The sequence below is a fragment of the Centruroides sculpturatus genome, unplaced genomic scaffold (assembly GCF_000671375.1).
Source record: "Centruroides sculpturatus isolate CEXI.00-Female unplaced genomic scaffold, Cexi_2.0 scaffold82, whole genome shotgun sequence".
NCBI lineage: Eukaryota > Metazoa > Arthropoda > Arachnida > Scorpiones > Buthidae > Centruroides > Centruroides sculpturatus.
Window position 1 is genome coordinate 519,644 of NW_019384498.1, and position 26,904 is coordinate 546,547.

The window sequence follows — 26,904 nt, forward strand, 5'->3', positions numbered from 1 at the left end:
ATATATATATATATATAATAGAAACCAAAATTTCTAAAACACTCTTGGAAACTGAAGTGTTGTTGCTTCATGGAAAGATAGATATTGCTTTAAACCAGGGCTGTGGAGTCGGAGTCGGATGGTAAGGAAAAGTCGGAGTTGGAGTCGGTAGATTTTTACGCGACTCCATAGCCCTGCTTTAAACCATAATTTTGTAATATAGTCTCTTCATTGTATCTGCCTATCATCTAATGAAGATATCTACGATTTTTGTCTAATTTAAGTAGTTGCTTAGATATTCGAAACTAATAAACCATTATTTATCATTATACAGTATATAAAAGAGAAATCAGATTAATGACAATAACGAAAAGCTATAAAATGTTAATGCAACTTTCCAAAATAAATAAATGATCAAAAATCAGGTTCAAATTGATTTACAATTTTACTTTGAATATTTTCCTATAACTTATTGTCATATTATTTCCTAGTATTGTTTCTCTACAAAAAGCAGCTCAAAAAGCTTGCAAATTGTTTTTTTTTTCCGATAAGAAGAAACGGAAGAATAGCCAGATATTTTCTGCAAAAAATACCAATTTTGCATAAAATTAAGAACCAACTTTTTAAAAATAAAAATTATATTAATTATTTAAACTTGAAAAAATTCTCTGCACTAGCGTAATAATCAATGTCGATATTTTCTATCAATTTTGAGAAATATTTTTTAAATCGTGAATGAAAAATGAAATGTTTTAATTCTGTCGTCATCGTTTATGTGAAAATACGGTTTTTAGATTTTAATAGAAATTCATGAGTTCTTAGGCATAACAATATCTAGTGTAGTTGGAAAGTATGTGTAAATAACTGGTTGATGAAGTATATTCTATATAAGTTGTATAAAAAAAAATCTAGAATTACTTCTTTGTGTTGTTTACAATTTAAATTGTTTATATTCGTCACATCAAGTATTTTGTAATGAATAATACAAATAAAATACATTCTAAATATAAACTGTATAATAAAAGTTTAAAGCTATTTAACTATTTTAAATTTAGAAAGAGTGCGGGGGTCTTCCATGTACGTTGTTCCTAAAAATTCCAACTTAAATATTTGAATTTATACGAAATCTACAATGAATAGGAAATATTGTACACAAACTACAATAAATATAATTTAACTGTTATAGCAATTACAATAAGTATAATTTATTGTAATTGCTAAATACTAATTAGAAAATACATTACGACAGTATTAATGAAAATTTTAAAGGAAATATACATGTAAGCTCCTGTTAGAACGACTTAAGTGTGAATATATTTGGTGTGTATCGAGGACCCTCTAGTTTTTCATTCAAAAAAAATTATTTGAAAGTTTTAATATAGTAATTTTTAGGCCATTTTATTACTTCAAATAATAATTAAAATACCGAATTAATCTCGAAGTTGGTTTCAATTTAACGAGCAATCTATATATATGTTACCGCTAAAGCTCGGAAACTCGTTAATCTGCAGATAACTAACGTGATCCGTTAAAGTTGCTAAAATTGTTCTATTTCTCAAATTACCTAGCTAATCTGCAGATTAACTAGGGTAATCCGTTAAAGTTGCTAAAATTGTTCTATTTCTCAAATTACCTAGGTAATGTGCAGATTATCTAGGTAATCTGCAAATTACCTACTAGGAACTCGGTAAAGTGAAAATAAGATCTTTGCTGAAACAACAGCAACGTTTCTGTACGCTTAAATTAACATAATGTTCTTTATTTAATTTTCGATATCTAAAGAACCAAGTTAATACAATCAAATAATCGACAAATTAGTTGATAGAATCAATCATCAACCAATTAAAAAACATACAAAAAAATCAAACGATTTAAAATATTAATACAATTAGGGAAATTATTATATAGATAACCACCTATGGAATTTCGGGACTTTGAGTATCTATCTGAACTGAGGGAACCGAGACGACTTCAACGATACCCTACTTTTGAACCGGAGACGAAAAATAATAAAGTTATACTTTTTCTGGTGATCGCATGATGTAATTGTGCAGTTAATGTTACCTATGGTGAGTAAAATGGCGGCTCGTCTCTGATTCCAGCAAAGAGAAGAAAGGAAACAGTGGGGACGCACGTTCTATCCTAACCTAACCTAACCTAACCTATTTTAATAAATTACCATAATTATTACCACCAAATTATTAGAATAGGTTAGGTTAGGTTTGAACATGCTTTCCCGCCGTTTCCTTTCTTCTCTTTGCTGGAATCAGAGACGAGCCGCCATTTTACCCACCATAGGTAAGATTATCCAATTGTGCAGTCTAAAGATTGGTGACACTTTGAATTTCATAGCACTTGGTTTCTGCGACAAGCACACCTATTTGTGGCAAAGATCTTATTTTCACTTTACCGAGTGCCTAGTAGGTAATGTGCGGATTACCTAGATACTCTAGATACATTAGGTAATTTGAGAAATGGAACAATTTTCACAACTTTAACCGATCACGCTAGTTAATCTGCAGATTAGCGAGTTTCGAGCTTTAGCGGTAACATCTATACTAATATTATAAAGAGTATGTTTGTAGGTAAGTTTGTATGCAGCAGGTAATCTCCGAAACTACTCATCCGATTTCAAAAATTCTTTCACCAATATTTAGAATGGAACTTCAGGGTGGACATAGGCTGTATATTATTCCGTTAAACATTCATATAAATTAAAAGATAAATCTAGGTTAAGGCTTTTATGTCCAACAGATGGCGCTACGAGTACGATGCCCTAAGTTTGCTTTTCTGTGAAAATGAACTAAAGCAGATCATCTATATATATAAAAATGAATGTGTGTGTGTGTGTGTTGTCTGTCTGTCCTTCATGCATTACCACACCGTTTATCCGATTGCCGTGAAACTTTGGGAAGTTGTTTAATATACTCCGGCGAAGGTTTGTGGCATAGTACGATTGCCATAAAACTTCGGAAAGTTTTTTAATACACTCCCGCGAAGGTTTTTGGCATAGTACATTTATCCTACGATAGATGGCGCGCGTTTACACGAGCATTCGAGCACAGTGTGTTCGATCGATTTCAAATTGTGAAGACCATTACCCCCTTCAAAAAATATCTCTATACTGTATATGCATTTGTGAACTGTTATTTACGATATTTGTAATAATTTTTGTTTAATCACTTTATTTCAACTTTCTTTTTTACCAATTATGTATTCGCTCGAACTTCATTAAAACCTCAACTGTACCCCGAACAACAACCGAAGTTGTAGGAAGAAATTCGCGTATTTTACCGATCTAGGTATCCCCCTTTTTCAAATTTTAATATCGACTCGAAGTAATAATGTAATAATAAGTTTTAATAAAAATTATAAAATGTAAATTGAATTTTGTCATAACGAGTTTGCTTAAATTTCCTTTCTTCTGAGATCGCAGCAATGCGCGACGGGTAAGCTAGTCTATTTATATAAATAAAAATGTAATGTTCGTTTGTTCTACCGATTCCTTTGAAATTTTCACACAACGCTGCATTCGAATACGCACGTGTTTTTATATAATATACATGTCGAAATTCAATCGCACTGAAGGGAGATGATTAGGATGAAGGCTTACGGTAAAGAACTCTGCTTCTATTTATACTATTTTAGATGCGGGTTTTTGCGTTTTAATAGGGTACGTCAAGAGAATGTACACTAAGAATAATTTTTTCGAAAAATTTCCCCCCACGGGGATGTGTTATAAATTTATAATACATACATTTTGAGCCACAACAACGCGTGGCGGGGTCTGCTAGTTTGGTAATAAATTAAGTTGTTGAAATTAAGTTCGTAGCGAAAAGAAACACGTCAATGTTAAAGCATATCCATGAATTGAATTTTTCTTGCGTGTAATTACCACATAGATTCAGTATTGTACTGTACATTATGTAGAGTCAGTGAGAACGGGATTTATATTTGCGTGAATAAATTTCGGAGTTTGGATTAGAGTCCACTTTTTTTTTAACACCGCTCTGCGAGTACTAAGCATTATGAGTTCGGTCGTGCCCACGATAACGCAGACAACTGATAAAATATGAACCCCAACGTAGGCGAGTCAAACGGCCCATGAAATTTAGAATCTGATCCGAACTCGAACCCAAGACACCAGAGCAGAATGCCGACGCGGTTTTTAAATGTTCCTTAAGATTTCCTTAGACACTGTATATTTAACTTCAGTATAGAGAGGCTTATACAGATGGCATAGTTATATTAAATCAAGGGTGAACAACCCGCTGCCTGCATTAATATTTTGTGCAGCCCGTGTCGCACAAAATATTAATAAATATATCAATTTCCCTTAGGGAAGATTGCAGCACATTCTATCATCATTTTCTACAACATATGCAGGAGAAACTGTTCAAATACCTAAATTTATTGAAAAAACAAGAAATCAGATAACAGACTCGCATCAAAACTAATAGTGACTAATATTCAATCAAATACTTCCTATATGTTCACATCAGTTCCACAATTAAGTATACCTGTGTTAGTTTATAATCACAAATAAATATGATTTACCCGCATTTTTTTCTTTTTTCTCTTGCATGCGGTCGGCGTCAGATCAAAAGTTTTAAATACGATCCTTATACTACGTTCGCACACAATCCACGACTCACTTCGATCTCGATTTACCTACAATCTGGATTGTGACTGTCGCTAGTCGAACGTCGTGCTGTTCGCACAGGCAGTCCGCTAGAGAACCTGGCTATTACACGCGATGATAAAACTGACGTAACTACGCGGTAAGTCACAAACAGCAACAAACAAAATGGAAGTTTTGGTTAGAAATAAAGACTTTTTCTTGCCATACATATAATAATAGACAGATTTCGTCGTCTCTCCAGATGTCTTTTTTATTTCTCTGTCGATAGCCCGACACGTGTTCCGCAGCCATCTTGTATTTTCTCGCGCGCGTGGGATTGTGGGATCTCTCTTATAACTGGATCTAGTTTCGAGAACTTTCTCCAGTCGATTGCGATTGAAACGGTTGAGAGCGTTCGCACCGCGGAACTGGCTCAGACCTTAGTCACAATCTAGATCGAAATGCTAGGTGCGAACGGGGTATTACATAGAAAAAGATTTCCCATCCCTGCATTAGATGATACTAATATGTACAGACCTGGGATGGGCAACCTTTTTAAGTGTGTGCGCCACTGTATGACGCAAAATTTTCTCGAGGGCCAACTAAATTTTTGGGAACATATTGTCTTTTAAGTTTTAAGCGAACCTTTTCAAGCAATCAACAATCCACATATGTACGCACTAGCTGTTACCCGCGACGGTTTTGCAAGCAAACCCCATTTATATTCAGTATTTCAACAACCATAATAATTGTTATATAACACCTACCGCCGAGAATGATGAGAATTGCCGAGAATCAAACGAACTATTTTCAATTTGATCAATTTTCCGAAACGTTTACATTCGTTCTATAATCGAACCGATACGCAATAACAAATTCGAATTTAAAAAGGTTCGAACATTTGGTTAAAAAATCGAAATATATAAAAACATTTATAACGATGTCTGAAATGCTATTAATTTAATACACTTAAGTACTTAATGAAGACTAAACGTAACAAAAAATCGCATGTAAAATAGTACAGTAGAAACCGTTCTTCCGATAAAACCTTAATGTTCTCCCTCCCCCCGCTGGGGAATTTCGAAAAATCTCTTCCAAGTGTGCATTCCCTACTAAAACGCAGTTAAAAACAAAAAATCGCATGTAAAATAGTACAGTAGGAGCCGTTTTTCCGGTTAAGCCTTAATCCTCTCCTTCCCCCGCGGGGGAATTTCGAAAAATCTCTTCTTAGTGTGCATTCGCATGGTATACCCTACTAAAACGCAGTTAAAAACAAAAAATCGCACCTAAAATAGTACAGTAGAAGCCGTTCTTTCGGTTAAGCCTTAATGCTCGCCCTCTCCCCCGCAGGGGAATTTCGAAAAATCCCTTCTTAGTGATTGTTTTCATGACGTAGCCTAACTGTGTACCAAATTTCACTTCTTTAGGTTCTGCGGTTTGCTCTGGGCAATGATGAATCAGTCAGTGAATGAGTCAGTCAGGACAAGCAATTTTATATACAGTATTTAGATGACAGTGACGACACAGAATCTAAAAGAAAGACACGTGGTATTTTGGTCATATTGTGTGTGCATGCTAGGACAGGTATCAGTAGACCATCAATACATCTTCATTCATATTCTACTTTTGACAATGCAGAATATCTTATGAATTACAGTACCAAAATACTATAGACTCAATGTGAATGTCATAAGAAATGTAATTTCCTATGTCAAAAATACAAAACTATTTTATTCTAAATACTATTTCTCACTGTATTGAACGAATGTAAAACTATAATTTATGCAGCATTGAAGTTAAAGTATTTTGAAAAAAATAAAGCTTGCCTTTATCTGAGTTAAATTTCTACGGCTGTTTAAATGCATCAGAGGATAAGCCATATTTTTCCCAATTATATTGTCAAACATATGCAATAGAAAAATGCAAATTCACCTATTTATTAAACAGACACACTATATACAGAAACAAACATTATGTAAAAAACTTGCATTCACAATAAGTAGCAATATAAGCACTGTGGATACATTAAATTGAAAATTTAATTTATCTACATCATCTGTAATTTCAAATTATCATCTTATTATCCAAAACCCAAATATACTTTTCCATTCTTTATACATAATACTAGTAATTACAAAACTGCATGAAAGCAGCAAAACTAGCTACCAACTGAGTGGATAAAATGGTTTCTTCCCACCACAAAGTGACTGAAGCATCAGCTATTGGCTGCTTGATACATTAACTCTTCTTTAGAACATAGCCGAGGAACCAGTATATCTATCAACTCTGATAGTATTAATTAATTAATAATACTGTATAAAAGTTATTTTTAAATAAAATCTTAACAGTGGGGAAAGTTATGCAACTCAATTCTGATTTTTTTTTAAACTAGTGCCCCTCCTTTTGTAGTGTGTGGATACTTCTGGTCCATAGATTATTTTTTTACAAATTAAAGGTTGATAAATATTTATATGCAAAATGAATATTTATTTTCCAAGTATTTTAATTAATATCCTATCATCTGTAGTGTGCTGAAGTGCAACGGCATAGAGTACAAGCTAGTATATCAAAGATTATTAGTTTTGCACTGCAATTGTTTTCTGAAATTTTAAGTATTTCTCATATAAAAATAGAGTGGGAACTGTGGAAATTTATTCTAGTATTGTGTATACCCAAATTAAAAATCATGGTGTGTTGGCTGAGAAGTTTTGAAGAAAAATATAGCAAATACTTCAAATGTTTTTAGTGACAAGGAGATTGAAAGGGCAGATACCAACAAAGGGTTTGTCTGGAATTGTAAAATAGCACTATTTACAATATTGAAAAAAAGAAGTTTAACTTTTCACAGTTTAGTTATGGTTAGTTTGAATAATGGTATTATATTTACTTTCCATTATTAATCTTTTTTTGCATTTTCAATAAATTGTTTTTGGTGTTGGTGTTTCTATTTGCTGTTTTATCTACAATCATTAAAAAATTGTCAGGGTTCCAACATTTTTTAGTAATATGAAAAGGAATAAAAATAAGTTGGGAACTGCAGCAATAGATGGCAATACACAGAATTATTCATATTTAAATTTTAAGTACAGGGTGATTATAATTAAACTGACCCTATTCAGAGCTCTCTACATCCCATTCTACTGTACTTAACAGATTTTGATGAATCTTGATATATGTTATTTAGACTATAGGGAAAAGATTTCTACAATAAAAAAATCAGTCAGATAGCATTTTCCACCAAATCCTCACAAAAAGTAGGCACTAAAAATGACTACATTCAAAGTCCAAAAATCATTCAAGCGTGAGCACACACATCCATAGAATTTTTCCCCATTTTACATTTTTTTGGGTTCAGATCTCAAAACATGGAGATTTGCAAAAAACTGGGTGGGTCAAATTTTACACAATTCCAATACATTCTTGTTATGTATACATAACTGCAAAGTTTATAAACTGCAAGTTGTAAAATACAAGTTTAAAATGATAAGTAACTTTACTAATTAGTAATAGTTAGATGAATTGGATTATCTTCTGTAATTTCTACTAAATTTTTTATTGTCTTTATCTTTATTATTATTATTATTATTTAAATTAACAGATCTTTTCTTCTGCCTGCTAATAAAAAGTAAAGTGAAGTTTAGATATCCGTGGAAGCAGTAAATTATGAATGAGCTTGAAAAAGATTTATCATCTAAAATTTTTAATAAAAAATTATTAAAAGGGGACATCATATTTTTAACATTCATTCATTTGTAGATGAGCAAATATATATATACTGTATATATAATGTAAACTACATTATACAGAATTGTTAACAAACAATAATTTATTGCATCCAACTTCCCCCCATTCAAAACAAAAATTTTCTGTTTAAAACATGTAAATCAGCACATTAAAAGACTGCTAAGGTTATGATTTTAAAAAGTTTTGTTTTAACAGAAATTGAAAATGTTTAAGAAATAGACATCAACTGCACAAGTAATTTTATTTTTACATTTGGGTACAAGAAAACTGACAAAATTATATACACCACCACATATGCTTTCTTTCTGTACAATCTTTCTAATATCTGTAAGAATTTAGTCTTTCAAAAGATCAAAGTTTAAAAGTGTACCCAGAAAGTGCTATAAAAAAACTACAGATAATCACAACATTAAATTGTGATACTTTTTACACTTATGAATGAAATCCACATTATTTTGTGATGAATGATCCGGGTGAAATTTTTACCTTACAAAAAGTGATTACAACAATGTACTTGCTGTGATTGCAGCTGGAAATAAACTGTGGTAATTTACTACAGGTACATATGCTGCTGTAATGACACGACCTAAAATAAATAAAATTATTATTGTTTTAAAATTTTATGAATATATAAGATTTCATTATATGAATTATATTATGGTAAAAATAATAAATTTATTGAATCAAGTTTTACTTTAACTGTCATGGAAAATGTGTATAATCACTTCGTTCTACTTAATGATTTATAATTAAACAAAAACTGTACAAGTAATTTTTGTTAGTAGTAATGCTATGAACTACATGCAATATATTTTTTTAAAATTTTCCTGTATCTAACATGAAAATTTAGTAGAGCATCATTTATATATCACTTTACATCATGGTAAAACATTCCTATTCTTTTCAATGATCAAATCTTCATTTACAATGAATTTAGACATATATTATTTATAACAGAAAAAAATTACATCATATTCAATTTAGAAAATATACTAAGAAATTCTAGAACACTACTCTTCACATTCCTGGAATTAAAATGGTGGAAACTGATCCATCATGTGTTTTGTCTTTCAGATAAGAGAATTAGCAACAGAGAAAGAGCAATTATTGGTTAATGAGTGTGAAACAATCACAATATTTATGGGAAGTCTATATGTTTATAAACAAACTGTCTTCCTATTACAGGATACTACAAAAAAATTCCTGATATAAATTTGCTTTGTTAGATTTGTAGGTTGAAATTATTCTTGATTTTATATCTGTAATGTCCATTATTAATTCTATCTGCCTTTGCCAGAATATTTTTAATTTTACAATTTAGCACTTTTAATCAGGTATATGAATTGTGTCTATGTACCAATAAGACATCAAAATGAAAAAATGTGAAATAAAAATTTATTATGCTTTTAATAATAAATATACAGGATGGTTCTAATTAAAGTCTATTCAGACTTATGTGGAAAGAATCAATAAAAAACCAAAACTTTGTTAAATCTGGTTTGCACATTTCAGACCATGACATGGCAAAGAATTCCACGGAAAAAACAAGTAGCATCTCAATGGTCATTTTTTGGAACTGTATGGAGTCCAGGGGACCTATTTGAGTAGTATCGTTAAGCTAATGAATACGATAAAAACCAGTTTCTATCGGAACCATGTGATTCACATTTAATCAAGTGTGAAAATGCTATTCCGAGCCATACGTTCTGTTTTCGGTCCCGATAGCCACATGCAATAACTAAGCTTTTGTTATCGATCACCATCGAGCTGCCGTTAGGAACACAACGAAAGTGTAAACAACACGGCATCTTTTGGTGTAAGAATGATTTTACTTCACGAGCAATTGGAGAGAGAGTTAATAAACTATTTTGTTGTATTGCTTAAAAATAATAACCTTAACTATTTATGAATAATGTAATTGCATTCTTGTTAAAATTTGAAGTAAGTAGTTATAGCATAAACATTATTTCTGAAATAGGTTTCATTTACATATGTATAAATTAAAATGATAGCTTCGAATATAAATATATGACTATCAGTTACTTTTCACCATCTTTCTGGATCTTTTTGTGAGCCCCTCTATCAGAATTCAGATGGTCAGCTATTTCTTGCCACAATTTCTGGCAATCTTTTATGGTAAAGTAAGCATCTAACTTCCTGACATTAATTTAGGGTTGTCTTCCATAAAATTAATGAGTATCTCAAACTGGCAACTTTTAGTTCGCTGGCTTCATTGTCCTTTCTTAGACATTTTAAAACAAAACTATTTCATTGGCACTGGTACATGACAATGCTAAAACCACATGCTTCACTTAGAAAATAGCAGGTTGCAGTCACGTGACAAAAATACAATGTTAACTAGACTGTGATTGGTAAAAGCGTAACAGCTATCGATAGCATTGAACCCAGATGCATCTTGACAACTACACACAGCGAAACCCACTTAACGTGGAGCACAAAATAGCAATTTGTCTAAGGTTCATTAACTGCCTTTCACTAAGGGGACTTATCAAATGTCCCGTGTATCGCTCTCGTTGAGTTATTGGAAGAGCTCAGAATAGGTCCCCAAATCAGTTAGACTTACAAAAACATTCCTAATCAAATAATTAATTAGCTTATTCAATATGAGACACATTTGAACCACTCTGTACAGAACAAAACATTCGTTAAAAATTATAATTATTAATAAAAATTATCAAGATGAATCAAAGCTCACAAAACTGACTTAAATTTCAAATTATACTATTTTTGGTTATGGTTCTTTCAAAACAAATGATGCTCCACTGTATAAGAAAACAAACTATAAATTACTTTTAAATGTAACATGTAGAAGAAATGGCTTATGATATAATAAATTTCATATAATTTATGCAAAGAAAGACAATCTACGAGTGTCTAAGAAATAAAGGAAAACGAGACTTGTTATTCTATCACTCCTAATATTGAATACAATCTTATCATTGAAAAGTAAATATATTAATAAAATTAGTATTTTTAAAATACAGTCATGTAATCAAGAAACCAAGTTCTATAAAAATAGAGATTATATTTTAATTAATTGTTAAAATTGTTACCTGCAAACCATCGACCATGAAGTGCATTAACTGAAGCCACTGCTGCTGCTATGCTTTGACATTTAACATAAACATTTCCTTGAGGGGATATTTTATCCACAAAAACATGAAGAGCACCACCATGTTTTCTGCATTCTTCTACAACATCATTCTTAATTTCTTCATCCCATGTTGGATTTGTTTCACTACAATATAACAAATTTAAAATGAAATTTTTAATTACTATAAGAATAACAGTAATTATAACAATGTAAATTGTTATATATATGTAACATTACTCTTATGTATATAATCTCTTATGTAAAAATTACTTTTATGTACAGTACATAATCATGAATTTGTTATATATATACAGTAGAGCGTCGTTTATCCAAAAGAATTCCAGTTGGCAAATTTAAATTTTCGCTAGTGCTGTGGCGATGCAATCTTTGGCTATATCTTGGGCTACTTCAATACTCCAATATTTTGTGTGTTTGTGTATGTTTTAGCTGGCAGCACTGTCACTTTTGTGTGGTGTTTTTCTGAGGACTGTGTGTCATGCTGAATCGAACGTTTTTGATACTAGATAACTTCTAAAGTATATTTTTTTTTGTTTTTATATTTTTCAATATATTTATTTTGTTTGTAAAAAAATAAAGAAGTAATTTTTATCGATACAATAGCCACAATTATTATTTTAAAAAATTTACATTAGGCTTAACATCAATGAAAATTCAACGCGAAGCGACACGCAACGGAGAAAAATTTCAACACTGGATAGGTTAATGTATTTTTTCATACATAATCGGTTATCCGAAAAACCCCAGTCCCCAATTGATTCGGATAAACGATGCTCTACTGTATATATAACAAATTCATGATTATATACATAAGAGTAATTTTTCATTATTTTTAAATCAATTCAATATTATATTAATAGCTATATTAACCCTTTGCCACTGCAGTCTTGTTTACATTAATTTTGTAAACGGTCCAAAGGCAATATTAATTTTAAAGATTCAAAAATCAAATTATCATTATATTCATATTAAAAAAATTACATACATTTATTAATATCTTTCGTTTTAAATATGATATTTTTCAAGATATTTTATTAGAAAAATTTATTAGAAAAAACAGCCAATAAAAAAAAATAAAATGTCAGAACTGAAGGTCATAACTTGAGTACCGTATCTTGACGAGTATAAGTCGCACTTTTTTTTACTACTTTTTGGGGCTCAAAATCATGGTGCATCTTATACTCGATAGGTAACCATTTTCACAGTGAAATTACCTACAGTAGTGGTGCAGTGGTCCCTCAACTGAATGGCTAGAGTGTCTAGATCAGTGTTCCGCAACCGGTGTGCCGCGGCACACTGGTGTGCCGTCACATGGTGAAAGGTGTGACGTGAACTTTTACATATTCTGTTAATTTCAAGTTTTATTTATATATTTTTATCACAGTTGTTGTGTTTCTTATGCTTGTATTTCATTTTCTGCTGCAGCACTGATGAAATAAGATAATGTTTGTTTATTTTTACAAGCCACGCATTTTTATGTATTCTAAGAAATTATATGTAAAATTAATTTGCTCACAGGTAGGTGTTGATGTCTGTTTAATAACAATAATAATAGGTTAGTGGCATTACGTAATTCTATTAATAGTAGAATATACGTTTTTGAGGGGAATAACATTTTGGTGTGCCGTGGGTGAGTCATGGGTGTGCCGCAAGTAGAAAAAGGTTGCGGAACACTGGTCTAGATTATCAGAGTAGCGACACATGAGTCATCGCAACCATGTTCTGTCGATTGTCATCATGCGACCTCTGAGTTTACATTAAGAAATGACAATTATTTCAGTTTAATAAAGGTATCGATTCATCCATCCGTCATATTCTTGAATAAAAAACCGAATAAAATGCATCTTTACACAATCACATTAAAACAGTTTTTTTTTCTAAATTTTTTGTCTCAAAATAGGGGTGTGTCTTATACTTGACAGCAACTTATACTTGTCAAAATACAGTATTTATAACACGTTGAATTATTATAGCTAAATAAACTTATTATAGCATAAAAAATGAACTTATTATAGTGATATTATTTCATGAATATGCTAAAAATAAAATAAAAAAATTAATTAAGAACAAAAAGCATTAATTAAAATTTTTTAAGTCAACAAAACACCACCTGGAGAAAAATATGTAAAACAGATGATAAACAAAACGGTGCCATCAAGTGCTGACATCTGCTGTGATAAATTTTATAAAAATCGATTTTTACTAGGGTAACGATGAATCGATACCTTCAAATTTTTGCTTAACAATGGGTGGGGGGGGGGGTAAACGGTCAATCGGTACCTTTGGAGGCAAAGGCTTAACGATTAAATATAGCTATTATATACACTCCACAAAAGTGAAATTGCAACACCACAAAGAATGTGTATAGCTACATGCAAATTGCAGAACCAGTAGATGTAACAAAGATATGCAAATGATTAAGTTTGCATACATATCAGGTCATATGGACACAGTTTCAGGCTATAAAGACAAGCACTGTAGAATGAGACTGAATAGTGGAACTGAATGACCTTGATTTGTCGATGCATGCAGTTGCCCAAGTATGTTGGGCATATGAATACCATTTAGCAATGTGTAACACAATGGATGTAGGAACGTATGTGAACATGCCAAAAGAGTGGATTGCACCAGCCTGAGTGCAATCTACCATGACAGAGTGTACAGGCTGGCAAATTCACCACCAAACAATCCATCAGAAGCCATTCCCAATGGCATGTGACATTCAAAGCAGCCTGTCATTGTCAATGGGTGCATCTGTGCCCACCCAAACCATTCACAACAGGTTGCATAAAGTTGGTAGTTGCTGTGCACATGCACAGCAACTACCAACTGAGACTTGACCTTCTAAACCTCAAAAATGTTGGGGAAAAATTGTTACCAAACAATAATTATTTTTAGTCAATCACCTCATTTGTTTTATTTACATATTTATTTACTATTATTTGATGATGATAAATGCTAAAACAAACTCAGAAAAAATTAAACAGAAAACAAGAAAGAAGAAACACAGAATAATAATGAAGTTTTATCAGCAACTGCTAGCTGATTTATTGGTTGGTAAATACATCAGAAAAGTTGGCATCAATACATCCCTAGCTTTAATCTTAGAAAAGACGATTTTATGTATTTCATTTTAAAAAATTTCATTGAATGTTATCTCAGTCCAAAAAGCATTTACTTCTCATATTTCTTTTCTTAAAAACGATTGCTAAAATACATATTGTGCAGGTTTACAGCTTACAAACACTGTAGTTATGATTAATGACATCTATGTTTGAAATCATTATTCATTTATATTATCTTGTAGTTCTTTGTACTCTCAGCTTCTATTCAAATTTTAAAAAAATGCAGATCACCGAATTATGTAACTTTAATATTTGAATTGAAAAATAACAAAAAATAATATTATTATGATATTATATTTTTGCATTATTTAATATTTCAAAAAAGTTACAAAGAAGATTAACAAAAATAACTTACGTTGTAGGATCAAACATATTTGATAACATAAAACACTGTGTTGCAATTGGTGGAGCAGCTTGTTGTCCAATAAGACTTCCTTGAGTCATTTGTAATGCTGTTACAGCTGCCTGAGGAATTTCAAAACCAGTACCTGTGAAAAATTTTTATATAATTGTTTAATTATTAGAGAATATGTAGACTATATCAAATATAGGATATAGCAGATAAATTTGATGTTTTTCCAGTTTCAGTAAATTTATTACATGTCTGATACTGTGTTCATTCTGTTGCATTTCCAAGGAACCAAATTAAAACAAGCTAGAAATAAAAATAAAAATTTGTACACCTGAAGAAGCAATGCTTCTTCATGTGTTAGCTCCTCTGAAACAAAAGTAACACAAACAAAAAACTTAGAGGCTATTTTATGCTAGAATAAGAAAATCTTATTGCAAACTGTTTTACACACACACACAAACAAACAAACAAACAAACAGGAATATTAGCGAGGCTGCAGCTGAAGGTTTCAATGCAAAAATGTGAATGTCAGATATTTGGCAGTGCCTTCCTGTAAGCCTAGAAGTTTGACATTGGCATTTGGAACATTGAGCATGATTCCAGCAACATTCGAAATGCCATTGTCAAACTTCTAGGCTTACAGGAAGGTTGCACTGAACATCTGACATTCACGTTTTTGCATAGAAAACTGGCCGCAACCTCACTATTAACAGAAACATGTAATATGATAATATTTCATCACACATAATATTGCTCATTAAAATATTTAATTAATGACGAATTAACTTTTCAATAGATGTTTTTGATTAGTAAACTTTGTGACAAAAGAAATGAGTAAGATAAAGGTAGATGATACTATTGATTTATATTTACAAGTACAGTAGGGCGTCGATTATCCAAATCAATTGGGGACTGGGGTTGTTCGGAAAATCGATATTTTGGATAACCAATTATGTACGAAAAATATATTAATTTATCCCATCTTGAAATTTTTCTCCGTTGCATGTCGCTTCGCGTTGCATTTTCGTCGATGTTAAGCCTAATGAAGACTATTGTATCATTAAAAATTATTTTTTTATTTTGTACAAACAAAATAAATATATTAAAAAATATAAAAACAATAAAAAATTATACTTCAGAAGTTAATTTAGTATCAAAAATGTAAAATATTTGAGTAGCCCAAGACATAGCCAAAGACTGCAGCGCCACAGCACTGGCAAAAATTTAAATTTGCCAACTGGAATTCTTTTGGATAATTGGCACTCTACTGTATTATTAAATTCAAGAGGGAACAAGTTCTAGGTCAAATAATGTATTAGTACAGTCTGTAGTAAACCATTAAGCAACAGAAGAAATGAATAAGAACGACTTGTCTGAAAAATTCTTGAATTTAATATATATATATGTAGCTAAATTGATCATTTACATTTAAATACTGACATAGGCTACTATTAAAATTTTTTATTATATTATTAATTATTATATAATTAAATAAGAGAAACACAGAAAATAATTTTTGAAAGGTTCCCCCTTTCATATTGAAAACAGAAGAATAAAGAATAGAACTTTTATTTTTGTCAGATCTTACCTTCTGCTAATTTTGCCATTAATTGAAGCCTTCCTGTTGCTCCAAGATCAATACCAGTACGATCTAATTCATCACTGTCTAAAAATGAAGGACCTTGTGCAGTATCAGTTCTTTCTGTGACGTGACCTACTTTCATAGGTCTACCTGCTAATTCAAATCCATTTAACTGTTCTAAGGCTTTTTTAGCATCTTCAGCATCATGAAACTGCAAATGGATTTTAAGATTAAAATAACAGAAGAATATAATGCCAATAAAATATAATAGTTTTCAAAATAAAGTACGCACCGTCAAAATGGCAGAAATCGATGATAATTTTGACTGAAAATTAGAAAAAAAATCAAAATAATCGTTTTTATAGCATATTTCTTTTATAAAACTGAATTTTACAGCATATTAATATGACCATCAACTGATTTTAATATTAATAATAATAAATATTTATAAAATAAGTAATTGTTTAGATTAAAACGGGAAAATTTTAACATAAGAATAATTTTTTCTTCTTCTTCTACAATTAGAATGACCAATGAAGATTTCTAAAAATTTGGCATATACCTATTAGAAATATAACTGAACATAAAATTATTAAAGTTTTATTATATATGAAAAGCAATGAATTATGAAACCATAAACATGAATATATATGAAATAATGAAATTTGTATTCAAAGTAATGTTTCTATTTTAGAATTAAATTTCAGAATTCATAAATTCAGACTGTTTTATTATTGAGTAATAATATTTGTATAAACGATTGATATTGAAATATACTTAACTAAAATTTTTAATTATCCAAATTCTTAAATTTATGCAGTATACCAGTATTATCAAATGCCAATTTTAATGTTAAAATAATTTTACTTATCTAAGATTCTAAGAACTTCTAGTCAGAAAATTCCAAATAGATAAATATTAAAAATTATATCTACTGTTATTATAATAAATTTTTGATATGTTCAAACAAATAAATTTCCATTTCTTTTAATCACGAGTTTAGTAACTATATTTCTAATTATTAATTTTAAAAGTTGTTACAAATCAATAGATGGTCATTTTTAAATCAAATTTTAAAGAAAATTAAAAATTTCTTTGCATCTAAATTTATTTTGCATACTTTATTTTGAGTTCGATAGCTCAATTTTTTTCGTCAATATAATAGTCAAAAGTTCCAGTTTATTTTCATTAGTTATAAATGAAATCATTATAAACAGTATTATTTATTGCTGAAAAACAATTGAATATTCAGAGAAACTATCTTATATTTTCTTAGTAAGTTGGTTACACATTTTTATCACTCTGATATTGAATACAATATTTTGAATTATCCATCACTAATGTTTCTTTTTCAATATAAAAAAAATTATTTTTAATTTAATTCTTATACAATTTTAATTTTATGATGAAACAAAATTATGTAACCTAGTAAAAACTTACGGTTACAATTTTAATAAATTCACAAACAGTTTAATAAAATAAATATAAGTCTATCTTTACTGGCTGACAGTCACATTAAAAGAGAATTTTTATAATCAGTAAGAAATTTATAATTTTATATTATATTATATATTCAAAACTACAATATAGTTCTACAAAAATTCAGATCTTGTAATCTAGTTGCAATATGACCATCCATTGAATTTTAACAAAAGTTCCTAAATTAATGTAAAAATCATTTCTTTCAAATTTAAATAGTTTAACTGAATCAAATTAATATAGAGTTGATGCAAATCAACTTTGATAAAGAAATATTTATGCCTACCTAAAAATTATGCATTTAATTTTCAAAATTACAAGATACTATTGATATTGAAACAAGATTTTTAGGTAATTAGTCTAATAAATCATCATTATGAAATAGAATATAATAATGTTCATAGATTTTATAGAAATTGGTAATTTTATCAAAAGATCCTCAAAAACTGAAAATTAATTTAAAATGTTATTAAATTATTTCTATTGTAATTTACATTAATAATAAAGAAAAACTTGAAATCGTGTAATCATTTTTAATATCTTTCTGTTGGATGGTAACAATTGAGAACTATGTCTATCAGAAAAACAATCACCATTTATTCACTTTCACTGTTCCAGAATAGAACTTTTTATGAACCATCTTTCTTTGTAGGCTGCTTCGGTCATCAAAATTTTTTAAAATTTATTTTAGAAACTGAAGACAAAGTCTGTTTTACAGACAGAATTGGTCTTCAATTTTAAACTAATCACTTTTAATTTAAAATAATTTGAAATACAGTGGAACCCCGGTTAACGAACGTAATCTGTTCCATGAGTCTGTTCGTTAACTGAAGCAATTTTTCCCATAGAAATTAATGCAAATACAATTAATTTGTTCTAGCCGTCAGTATTTTTGTAATTTTATTTGTAAAATGGTTTTCTTTGATTCTTTTCAAAAAAACAGGACAAACTTTTGCATCAACCCAATATAATTTAATATCCAGATGTTAAAAGTGAAAACATTATTGTTAAGTCAGATCAAAGTTCAGGGAGAAGTAAGGAAAAAAACTGTACTGTAGTTGTCAAAACAAACGTGACGCGAAAATGAATGACGTAACGGATCAGGTGGAATGTCTGTGGAAAAGATGAAACTCTGACAGAAGCAGTCATAAACAGTCAATCTAGGTTAAATTTTCGGAAAAGGGGAACGATTTGACGGGTATAAAACATTATATACAATTGTTAAAGTTCTAAAATGACAGATAGCAGAAATAATAGGCTAAATTATGAGCAAAAGGCTTATAGGCTTATCAACAATCTCTGATCTGATTCAACGAACAGGTGTCAAATAAATGCCTCGGAACAAACCTTTCACCTGACCTGATCTGTTTCGGTTTTCACCTGGAGACAAAGAAGAAAGCAATCGGGAAGCGAGAAATGGGACGCAGGACTAATCGTAAGGCGAGATTCAAGGAAGAAATACTATAAAAACCCCAAATCTCAAGATCAAAATGCAGTTTTCCTAAAAATTCTATGGTGATTAATTTGTGTCTTCATCTGGATTAGGCCTGAAGTCATGCCCACTAAAATTTGTGTTGTGTCTCGCAAACCGCTTCAGTCGTTGCAGCTCTGTCACCTACCATTGCTTCTGTGACCAAGCGAACTCACCTCGTCCGCTCTGGGGCTACTACTGATCAGCTTGCACTATCGTAGGACCAGCAATATGCCACTCCTCAGTGCCGGGAGAAAATACTGTAGATAAGCCATTTCCAACCACCTCAAATATGTAAGCATCTTCCCGTTCTAATAAACGATTTTCATTGTAAAACACTTGTCATCTTTGTCTCCTCTGCCACCACCAATGTACGAATGGACCCTAGACCATCACCGACACATGATTAACTGATTCCCCCTAAAAGTCAGCAAGCTTACAAATTTGACACAAAAAGCTGTTAAGTTTGTTATTCAAATTTTGTTCGTTATCTGAGACAAGATTTTTGCAAAATAAAAGTTTGTTAATTGATTTGGTCGTTAACCAGGACGTTCATTAACCGGGGTTCCACTGTAGTTAAATTTAAAGACACTTAACTATCATTAATTAGCCACATCACAGCCTAAATGTAAATGTTGGTACTTAAACATTGCCTACAATGTTGTGATAACCTTGAGATGTCATAGCTCACCAAACAGTATCATTGCTAGAAATGCTTTTATGTAAAAACTTGCCTTTATTAGTGGTTGCATGAGGTCTTTCAGACCCCAGCATTTTATTTGCTCATAAACCATTTCTCCAATTAGAAAAGTGTCAATTGCAAGGCATTTGGATTGAAAAGTTAGTAAGATAGGAATTTTTTAAATTTTTACAAAATTTTAAATAAAAGAAAAATTAAAAAAAAAAAAAAAAAGGTGCTTTGGAGCATGTGAAAGCCCATGTGACTCCTGGAACAGTAACAGTAGAAAAGAAATTTTAAAAAGATTTTATGTTATAACTAGTTGTTATTACATAAATGATAATATTACATTTTATTATCATCATCAAAACTAATAGAGAAAACATCTTCAAAAATCATGCATTACTTAGTAAACTAAAAGAATATTGTATTAAATTTAACTAAAACAAATATTTTAAATTAGCAATTCAACATAGTTATCATTTTTAAAATTCCAATTCAAAAATATTAAATAAATAAAGCTTTTGAATATTTTTAAAAATCTTTATCTTAGATATGTTAATTAAAGTAATAATGAAAGTACTATGTAAAATATAATGTCATACATCACCACAAAACAGTAAAATGAACAAAATGATAATAAATACTATTTTTCAATCTTTCTATTATTTACAAGCTGAAATAACTAATATGAAATCCCTTTTTAAAATATGAAATAAAAACCAGATAATTTACACAAGAATTAACAAATAACTCATAACAAATTAGTTAATTAGCCTATAATCCTTAAAGAAAATATAAGTAATTAGAAGAAACTACTGTATTTTATTCTTCTAAAAAGTATAAGACATATTCTAACTTTCTTTGAATCTTAAGAATAAATGCTAATTAATAATGCTCATTTTTTTCCTAGTGAAAATATTTAATTTGTAAAAATAAATGAAAAACATTAATTTTAAGTGGACATTCTTGGTTAATTAAATATATGAAAAATAATAATTATACTAAAACATTATCAATCAATTAAAATATGGGAAATTATAACATATATACAGGGTTCCTATTCAAATTTTTGTTTTGAATTCCCTGACCAACTTTGTCCAAATACCCTGATCCTTACATTTTTTATGGTGTGGAGTATCGACATAATAAAAAAGCATTTTATTTACTGTGAACATTGAGTACATCTATTTCTCTTTTTGCACAGTTGATGTGTTTCAAACACTGCCAGATTAAAAAATACAGTACATACATACTGTAGAAAAATGTTTGATAGAATCCACAATTTCAATGTAATGAAAAATTAAGCAATTTACAAACAAAACACGAACTTTTTTATTTTATCATCATTTATCATTATTATTTGCATGTAAATCTAGTAAATACAAGGTAGCATAAAATCAACAAGCAGTATTCTTTGATATACAAATAGTATTGTACTGTACTTAAAATGAAGTCTTGACTTAGAAACATGTAATTTTAAAACCAATCTTTCAACAAAAAGAGTAACTTTTTAAAACAGTAACATAATTTTAACAAAAAGTTAAATTTAAAAATTTTCAAATGAAGCATTTTCTTCCCTCATAAAAAAATTGATCACGTAAAAAAAGAATTAGTTTTGTCAACCACATTATTTCAAAATTGCATAAAAATAGATTGTACGTAAAGAGGGATAGGTGTAAGTTTATACTATAGCTTCTCTAAAAAATGCATCTAATTTATTGTAAAATCTTATTTTTTTTTTTTTTACGAAATTAACAATCAAAATACAGAGAAACTTCTTAGTATTAACTCTCTTTTTTCAAAATACAGATAATTTGAAAATAAAAAATTAATTACAATTCACAAAATACAAAAATTATTATATTAATGTAGTTTAATTTTTTCTCCTCAAGTGTATTTATTTTCATTTCAATCTCTTTTACTACCTTTTCATGATCTTTTTCTTAACATTTTCTTTTGTTGTGTAAGTTTTCTTTTCTCTTCAGCCCTCAATGCCTGCTGCTTCTGAATATCTTTTTTCTGTTTCAGAGATGCAATGTATCGCTGTCTAGATCCTCTGACTGTTAACAACATTTTCTGGTCTATACTTATTTGATCAATACCACCTGCAAAATGGATCCCATCATAAACTAAGCATTAAGCAACTAAACTTTCTTCCTTAAGATTTTCACTCAACAGTGATTTCTTAACTGAAAAACCACTCTCAACACTTGCATTCCCATGTGAGAAAGAAACAGAAATTTTGATAATAGACCATAGATCTTGCAGTTGCCTATCATCCTTCATAATTTCACAATAAAATGTGTCCAGACCAGTGGGGTTCTCAACCTTTTTTTTTTTTACCTATAAACCCCTTTCTTCTCAATTTTGTTTCTGTGGACCACCATAGACATTGCACAGGGAAAAAACCTTATATTTTTCTCTAATAAGAAAAGAAAGGAAATGTTCAGAAGTGTCACTGTCAAGTGACATGACACTAATGGTATAAGGTTCTCTTAACAAAACCCCAGCTTTATAATCTCTCTTTGACCTTTGTCAATGAGATATATATGTTGTACATGTACTCAATATTTTAACCCTTATGAAGAAATGAGTAATAAAGAAATTGACAATATATATACTGTAGAAATTTAATTCTCAGTAAAACAATTGTTCTGAAGTAGAATTACCCTATAGACCACTAAAATATCACCATGAACCCCAATTCGGTATATTTTTTCGGTGGACCCCCAGTAATGTTACATGGACCCTAGTTGAGAGCCACTGGTCTAGACAGTGCAGCTCCCAAGATCAATCATTTGGATTGGAGTAGGATTTTCCATTGTTTGAAAAGACAATGACGACTTCTGTGAACTCCAATTCTTCAAATGACATAAGTAAATCAGAGAATTTATAAGATCCCCATCATAAAGAGTGGGTGAGGGTCTGAAACCAATCCAGGGAATGATCGAGGGACAGGAATATGATAAAAGCCGGTGTCTTGAGGACCCAACACTGTCGAGAGTCACCTCTTCCATAGCCATCGCCACCAATCACCTCCGGTCATTTGCCTTTTCCTCACACTTCATCTCCACTATTTCGCTGCCATTGCTGCCTTTTCCTTCCACAAATTAACAGTTGCCTTTCAAAAGGAGGACTCTCAACTCAGAACAAACACAAGTGATTTACATTAGTGCTAGATATCGGATGGAAATCAAACGATCTTTCCCTTCTGGATCTTTCACTGAACATTGCTCCAGATTCCACCAGTGATGCTATGAACTTAAGATAAAAAACAAAGACAACTTTAACTATACTGTAAGCATATTTGTACAGTAAACAGGTTAAATGGTAAAGAGGTGTCTTCGTCCATCTGTACCACATTTCCCACATACTTATTAGTTCCTCAACTTTCCTGATGTTGGGAGAATTAACTTTATCCCCCTTATTTTCCCAAAGGGAAAGAGTTGTCATATCTCACACAAGCGAAACTCAAAGTTTCAAATCTTATGTTCTAATCGATGTTTGAAATTATGTTAAACCTGAGGAAGTCTATTTAAGATGGCTGAAAACAATTCATTTAATTAAAATTTGCTATAAAAGTGAGAAAGATGGTTTGTGATTAAGGATTGAAATCCAGCAGGATTTTTGTTGGACCAATATCATTCCAGTTGGATCCAGCGCAGATGTATTTTTGGTGCAATAAAGTGTTATCTATCTATCTATCCAGCAATTTATGGTTTTTTAAAGAAATCAAACATTTTTTTTAAATACTTAAGAAACTTTTATTATTTAGACTGATCATTATAAATCAGTAAAACTTCTTACACATTTAGGTAGTAACTTTGGTTCGGTTTAACACTTGAGATAGAGATAATTAAATGTTTAGTTAGATTATAATTATAATGTAATCATTAAGTTAAATAATAGGAAAGGTAATTCTACTAGTTAATTTATATTAATATATTATATTGTAATAATGTAAAGACAGATAATCGTGGCTAAGTGGCTATCAGTCTTACCAGTTTTCTTATAAATAACTACAGACTGATATGTAGAGCCTATATAAGTAATTTAATTATTAGTGTTAGTAAAGTAGTGAGTAATTAGTAGTAGTCTAGAAGTTAAAGATTGCAGCATTACTTCTTGCCACCTGCAGATAGCTACACTTGGTCAGCCATATTCAGCAAATGAAATAATGAAATCAACAAACCAGCTAAAGAGACAAATTCACTAACTTTTTGACAATTTTTGACAAATTCTCCGACTTTTCAAATGCATAGGAACCCTGTATATTTTGAGACACCATGAAGTGTTGATACTAGACACTGGACTTTTTCATATCCACTTTATTTTCTAAAATTGAAATGTTTCACAAATTGAACTGTTAAATTATTAAGAGAAAAAGTCACATTTTGTGTAAAAAAGCAGGCATATTTAAAATACTATATATTAGAGAAACATATTATACTAGAAATTCTCCTGTCAAGCGTGACAAAATATTCAATATGAGAAAGAAATTGAAAAATTGAAAAGAGCTTCAAGTTGAGCTTGATGATGTGATGCTGTTTCTGCAGCCCTTGACAAAACCATTCTTACTAGATATTGCTCAAGTCAAACTTCACAGCCTTTACAGGCCTCAGTTGTTCTTATTCNTTAATATTATAACTTTTTTTATTAAAATAAAGAGAAAGTATGCAGAAAGAGTATTTAAAAATTTTATATAGAAGTAATGAAAACCATTTAAATTTTCTTTTCTGAACAACTTGTTTGATTTTTATGATGACCATCTGTTGATATTCTTAAATCAACATATCAAACCAAATGAATTTGCAAGAATTTGAGGTATGCTTTTGTATTATTTTTATTAGCAGTAATGTTTACTAAAAACTGTTACACAAGATATCGAATTCAATTATTACTAAATTGTGAAAAAAGTAATAAATTGAAATTGAAGCACCAATTAATTAATGTACAGTAAGACCCTGCTTAACGCAGGGGATGCATTCCTAGACGACAACGTGCTAAACGAGGTCATTTCAACACAGAGTAAATAGGCATAGGAACGCAACCAAAAATAAACAAATTTTTATTTTAATTTTAAGTTATTTTTATATTGATTTGCATAATAATATATGTTAAATAACACAAACATGTGTAGACAGAAATGTAACGTTAATTTCTTGTGAAGAAGGTTCTGACTTTTCTGAAATTGTTGTTTTTTTTTTGCAATGAAATATTAAAGTTTCATTTGTCGCTTTTTTCTTTCGTTACGCAAATATCAGTAGCAGAAGATCACATACAAAATGCCTCGTTTTGTTTTTGCACTCCTTTCAAAATCTGGATCATTTGCTACAATTTGATCAACAACTTCAGTTATTGTTACCAAAATTTTAATAAGGAAATCCGTAGAGAAATTTTTTAAATTCTTCGTTTTCAGAATCTCTATTTTCCAGTTCTACGTGAATTCCTTGTTCTGCCAGTTCTTGAAGGTTGTCGTTGGTAAGGCTCTCACCAGAAACCGGCAGTAACTCCTCAATATCTTGTCTACATCTCCTAGTCCAGCTATATTGATTAGGTTGACAATTTGGTCAACCTAACGATACAGCAACAGGCTCTTCTCGTTGTGAATTCTTGGATATCTTCAGCCATAACTTCTTCCACACTTCGTTCCTGCATTTATCATTTAATTCTTGCCAAGCGAAGCTGATATTGCCTATGGCATCTATGGTGTTATATTTTTTCCAAAATTGCACCAAACAAACATGAAGAAAGTACATCTTTTTGCCATGTTTTTCTGATTGGTTCATATTCGTAAATAATCGACTTATATATGAATCAATGAAATGCCACAATAATTTAAATTGGCGTAAATTTTGAGCTGTTTTAAACTTTGAACAAACTGTGTTATATCAAATCAGTGTTAAGCGAGGCAGCATTAAGCAGGGTTTTACTGTATTTGAAATAAATATGATTTGTGTGTGTGTGTGTGCGCGTGCGCACGCAAACGTGCATACAAAAAAAATCACGTACTACTGTAATTTTAACTATATTCTTCATTATCATGCTGATTTTACATTGATTAGTCAGACATAATTTTTATTTTAGAACTTCCCTCTATGATTATTGTTCACTTTCATTTCCTTTACAGAATAAAAGATTTCTAATTTATGTTTTTAACGTCAAACATTGTATAACACAGTAGTTTATTTTAATATATTTTTATACAAAGATACATAAAATCCAAATATCTTTCCACCAACTTTTGATAATTTATGTTAAAAAAGGGAAAAAACTCTTTCAAAATCAAACATTTTATAATTACTAAATAATTATTAGAAGCCTGATTAAAAATAAAGAAGTTTTTAAACAAATTTTTAGTCTGGATAACTAAAACATATTTAAAATTTTATGTTATATTTCTATTATGTGGCACAAAATTTTAAACATGTACTTAATTATTGTTATATATAATATTAATAAACTCATTGCATTCTTCCAAAACACTATGCAGCACTGGAGAACAACACTACATCTCAGGGTTAGTAACAACACTTCCATACAAACAAACCAAATATTCATTAGGCGAGGAATTTTTCAAGGAGATTCCTTGAGTCCTCTCTAGTTCTGCCTAGCCCATTATCCAACATGTTAAACAACACGCATTATGGCTACAATATCAGACAAGAAAAAACAACACAGTTTACGCTGTCGCATCTCATGTACATGGACGACATAAAACTTTATGCATCCACAC

At 30.3% G+C, this 26,904-nt stretch overlaps 1 protein-coding gene across 21 annotated transcripts in view; it reads right to left on the reverse strand.

The window, feature by feature from the left end:
- Window positions 1-8,566: 8,566 nt before the first annotated feature.
- LOC111621974 (RNA-binding protein 39-like) overlaps window positions 8,567-26,904 on the reverse strand; it is a 148,204-nt gene continuing 129,866 nt past the window's right edge. For 20 of the 21 annotated variants that reach the window (XM_023364252.1, XM_023364244.1, XM_023364239.1 and 17 more), the window contains 5 exons: window positions 16,829-16,861; window positions 16,543-16,747; window positions 14,958-15,090; window positions 11,419-11,603; window positions 8,567-8,930 (listed from right to left, as the gene is read on the reverse strand). In XM_023364252.1, the coding sequence (XP_023220020.1) occupies window positions 8,845-8,930; window positions 11,419-11,603; window positions 14,958-15,090; window positions 16,543-16,747; window positions 16,829-16,861 (642 nt within the window). In that variant the 3' untranslated portion in view covers window positions 8,567-8,844. The remainder of the gene's footprint in view (window positions 8,931-11,418; window positions 11,604-14,957; window positions 15,091-16,542; window positions 16,748-16,828; window positions 16,862-26,904) is intronic. The other variant, XM_023364246.1, reaches the window with a different exon arrangement.